Source organism: Carassius auratus, unplaced genomic scaffold (assembly GCF_003368295.1).
Source record: "Carassius auratus strain Wakin unplaced genomic scaffold, ASM336829v1 scaf_tig00014424, whole genome shotgun sequence".
NCBI lineage: Eukaryota > Metazoa > Chordata > Actinopteri > Cypriniformes > Cyprinidae > Carassius > Carassius auratus.
The window spans coordinates 20,924-25,729 of record NW_020524497.1 but is presented as its reverse complement, the minus strand read 5'-3'; the positions used below and the strand labels follow the sequence as shown (position 1 = coordinate 25,729).

The window sequence follows — 4,806 nt, the reverse complement described above, 5'->3', positions numbered from 1 at the left end:
GTTGAAGTATTAAAATAACTAAAGAGGAAATTAAACTAAAACTCAATAAAACACACTTTCCTTATTTTCTCCACAACAAATGCCCAAGCAAGTGCAGACACTGACAAGATACGCGATACAGAACGAGACCAAACACAAATATAAACTAATATAAACTGATCGCATGCTGCATTCATCCAATCAATGACAGTGACACTGCAACCTCCACAAAATATTGTGTGTGTGTGTGTGTGTGTGTGTGACAATGAAGACACTTCATGATTTACGATTGCAAAGTGATACTTTGATTGAAAGAGGTCATGCAAAAAAATGCAAGAACTTAACTCACTTCACATTTCTAATTGTGCTGTTAATCCATGGAATATATAGTGAAATCTTAAAATACACATTAGGTTTCACAGGTGAATTGCAGAGTAAGCGATCTCCAAAAGATGTGACACCAATTGCAGTGTGTCCACAAACCAAAGGACCCCCAGAATCAAACTGTTAAGAAAAGAGAAATAATCATTGACATACATTGTATCAGTTGAAACTCAGTTCATAAATTCATGTAAGAAGTGTGTGAATCATCTTTAGTACATACACGGCAGGATCCACCATGGCCATATGCGCACATCATCTGTGTTTGTGAGAACATATTTCCCCACCTCTCGTGACATTCACTTTCATTCATTATATACACATTTGCCTCCATTAGACGATGGCTCTTTTGGCCTTTAATCTTCAGTTGTCCCCAGCCCGCAACACTACAGAGAGTGTTTGCCTCAACATCTTCTCCGTTCTTTGGTAATGAAATCGATTTAACATAGTTGTTAAAGTTGACTTTTTCCTTTAACTGTAATTCAAAAACAACCATTATTAACAAACATATTTTATTTAATTATCTTTTATAAGCCTGAACTGCAGTTGATTAAACTGCCATTTGTGAAGTTGAGAACAACTAAATGTATCACAGGTTGTTACCTTCAAAAGCATGATGTCATTGAAATGAAAATGAACACTATAGCTTGGATGTTGGATGTAGGACTCCACTCCAATATGATCTGACTTCTTACTTTCCCTTAAGTCATGAGCACCAACCACAACCGTCAGAGTCTCACATCTGTTGAAAGAGAAAGTCATGATGCTCAGTTTTATCATACAATGCACTGCAGTTACGAAGCCAGTCAAAATGATTGTAACTAGACAAAAACCTTCACCTGTCCCAGCATTGTGCAGCAGTCAAGACCCACTGATCAGAAATGAGGGATCCACCACAGACATGTATCCCATTCGATTGAATAGAAACCATGTAAGGTCTGGAGTGGGGTTTTGCTTCCCTGCCATTCACTATACCCACTATACCAACACATGAGAGAGAGAGAGAGAGAGAGAGAGAGAGAGAGAGAGAGAGAGAGAGAGAGAGAGAGAGAGAGAGAGAGAGAGAGAGAGAGAGAGAGAGAGAGAGAGAGAGAGAGAGAGAGAGAGAGAGAGAGAGAGAGAGAGAGAGAGAGAGAGAGAGAGAGAGAGAGAGAGAGAGAGAGAGATACTGCTGTCAGTCAGTTTAATCAGCACATACCATTCATAATTAGTGCTGTTTTATAATGAGTCTCACCAGTGAAGGTCAGGTGTGACAGCAGAGAGGCCAGCAGGAGCAGAGAGATGATGGTCATCATGAACACAATCAGTGAGCTCTCTCTGACAAAACACTGTATAAATATAGTTTGAAGGTGGGTGGAGACACTTGGTTTCACCTACAGGTACAACCTATACCGCCATTTTTCTTGCAAAAAGAGCAACACAGTGATGAAAAGATATTGTTCCTGTTGATTCTTCTGGTCTTACCTTCAGAGAAAAGAAGTATAGATGATGAAAATTGAAGCATGTATGCATGCATTTTGGTTCTTTAATAATTTACAGTTCATGATACATCTGCAGTTTGTAAAATGTCTTTCCTAAAAAGCCAAGATCTATTTAGATGCAGGATGCTCATTCTGATATTTCTCTACTTCTTATGTCATGATGACTAATAGACATGGAGCGATAAGTAAACTTAATCAATGCATATTATTAAAGATATTACCGTAGCTTTCTAAAATTCTAGATTTTTTAATATGATTCTATTTCAGTTCTTTCTAAGACCTTTGTTGCCCACCTCAGCAAAAGAATCAAAACGACACCGATCAAGCAAATAAATGACAAACAGGATAAATGACAAATTACTTCAAATTTTGGTAATACTTAGAAAATTGATCCATCATTAATGAATAACTACACAAGAACACACGAGTAACAAAATATTAGCACTCTAGTAACTACTAGTAAATAACAAGAAACTGATTAATGAATTAGTAATTTAATTTATGAATTAATAAATAATAGTGCTTAGTCGAATGTGATAGTTTACTATTACATGTAGCTCATCAGTAATGTATTTTTTCATACCTCCCTAAGAACTACAAGAACTACTGTATATAGGTTCATAATTAATATGAATGTGAAAAGCATGTGTATTTATGTGCTTATGCATGTTCGAGAGCTTTAACTCTCCACAAAGACCTGAACCTGAACATAAGAAATAGCCTTTATATTGGACTCTTTGGTAAAACTTTACAGTAAGGTTAATTTGTTAACTACATTAGTTAACATGAACTAATAATGAATATTAGTTCTACAGCATTTATTAATATTAGTTAAATTAAATTTTAGCATTCACTATGGCATTATTCAAATGACAAGTTGTGTTTGTTAACATTAATGCACTGTAAACTAACATAAACGACAATGAATGAACAACTGTAGCTTTGTATTAAATATTGTTAGCAAAAATAAATAAATAGTGTAATAAATGAATGTTAATTTTTAGTTATTAGATACATTAACTCATTGATTTTAAACCTGTGGGCCGATGGCATTGCAGGTGAGCCGCCAATTACTATTAAAAGAAATAATAATATTGTTAATATATGTAAAAATGTCATAACATAATAACATAATTTCATATATATATAATTAAATAACAATTTTTTTTTTACTGTAACTATGCTATTCAAGCTCGTGACTGGTTTAAGAATAAACCTTTTCTTAAACCTAAATTTATTTTAGATATTTTTGCTGCATATGCTAAAGGACAACAAATTCAAACATGCATAAATGGCTGGCAACAGGGTCGCTGAAAAGAACAAATACAGATGTTTCTGAGTGACAAAGATTGTAGTTTATGAGGCCAGAAGGTTTTTAATTTGTAATTATTTATTTTCTTACATGTTACCTATTTAGCTAAGTTTGTTTCATGGCTGTTGTTTTCAGATTATTCACACAATGCGAATAAAAATGGTCGGGACTAGGGTTTGATAGTTTTCTCAGTTCTGTGTTTCCCCTCGTCTAAAGATATTTATAAAGATATAAAGATATTAACCCAACAATAGTGGTGGCATGTTTTTTTTTTTCTTTTTTTTTCTTTTTTGCAGTGGGCCGCGCAAATATGTGTTTCATTGTGTGGGCCGTGAGTTGGAAAAAGGTTGGGAACCACTGCATTAACTAATGTTAATAAATTACACCTTATTGTAAAGTGTCACTGACTCTCTTTATGAGATTAGAAATAGGGCTGAACGATGAATCCTATTTTTTATTGTCATTGCACTATGAACATGTTACTGTATTTAGCAATGGACACCGAAATGTGCTATGAAATAGCACAGTTAAGGCGCCAGAGTGCAGAATTCAGTTGAATTGAATTTCAGAATTCAATTCAACAAAACTGGCTTTTCAGCAATGACTCATCTGAAATCCTTTAGTTGGCTATTGCATTAATAAATAAAAAAGAAACGTATGTTATCGATAGTGTACAGTGTTTCTCATAATATATGCCATCTCTCGCATCACATACATTATCAATAGTTAATTATGTGGTCTTGAAGAGGATACTTTTCTTTCTCATTTGGATTCGGTCTTGACTTGGACTTGAAACTTTTGGACTTGGACTTGACTTGGTCTTAACTAGTCCTGGTCTTGGACTTGTCTTGGACTTGACAAAGCTGGACAGGTGTGCTCCCTAGTAATGACTGAAATCGTTGTAAGCTTTTGAGGGTTTTGGAAAATATTGGATGGTAGTTATTCAGGTGTTACTACATCCTTCTAAAGGAATAACACATTTTTTTGGATCGGTATTCTAAAGTGAAGTTTGTGATAACTCCCTAGTAATTACTGAAGTAAACTTTTGAGGATTTTGTAAGGTACTGGTTAGTAATTAATTATTATAAGTATAAGTAGTATAAGTATAGTATAAGTAATTAATATTAATTTTGCTAGTTTGGTAACACTTAACATTACTAATTGGTAACCTTGATCTTCACTTTAGTATACTGATCCTGTCAGGATCTTGGTAAGGGAGGAACTCAGGTGCAGACAGGGATTCTCAAACAAAGGGTTTATTACAAAAAGGGGAAACAAAAACCCACGAGGGGGAAAACACGGAGCAAAGTAAAGACTAAATAACTAAAACAGGACTGGACTGACAAGATAAACAAGGACTCTAAATACTAACTATAAACAAACACTCACGGTAATACAAACACTTCGGTAACACTTTAGAATAAGGTTCCATTAGTTAATGTTAGTTAACTACTTTCGTTAACATGAACTAAGCAAGAACAATCCTTCTACAGCATTTATAAGTCTAAGTTCATGTTAATTTCAACATTTACTAATGCATTATTTAAATCAAAAGTTGTGCTTGTTAACATTAGTTAATGCACTGTGAATTACCATGAACTAACAATGAATAACTGTATTTTCATTAACTAACATTAACGAAGATGAATAAAT

The 4,806-nt window shown here is 34.2% G+C and overlaps 1 protein-coding gene across 1 annotated transcript; it reads right to left on the bottom strand.

Annotated features, from left to right (window-relative positions):
- Positions 1-324: 324 nt before the first annotated feature.
- Positions 325-1,809, bottom strand: LOC113074383 (complement factor D-like). Its single transcript, XM_026247218.1, has 5 exons — positions 1,595-1,809; positions 1,200-1,338; positions 964-1,102; positions 584-835; positions 325-483 (listed from the first exon to the last, which is right to left on the bottom strand). The coding sequence occupies exons 1-5, from the start codon at positions 1,653-1,655 to the stop codon at positions 325-327; spliced, it is 750 nt and encodes a 249-aa protein (XP_026103003.1). The 5' UTR covers positions 1,656-1,809.
- Positions 1,810-4,806: the final 2,997 nt, after the last annotated feature.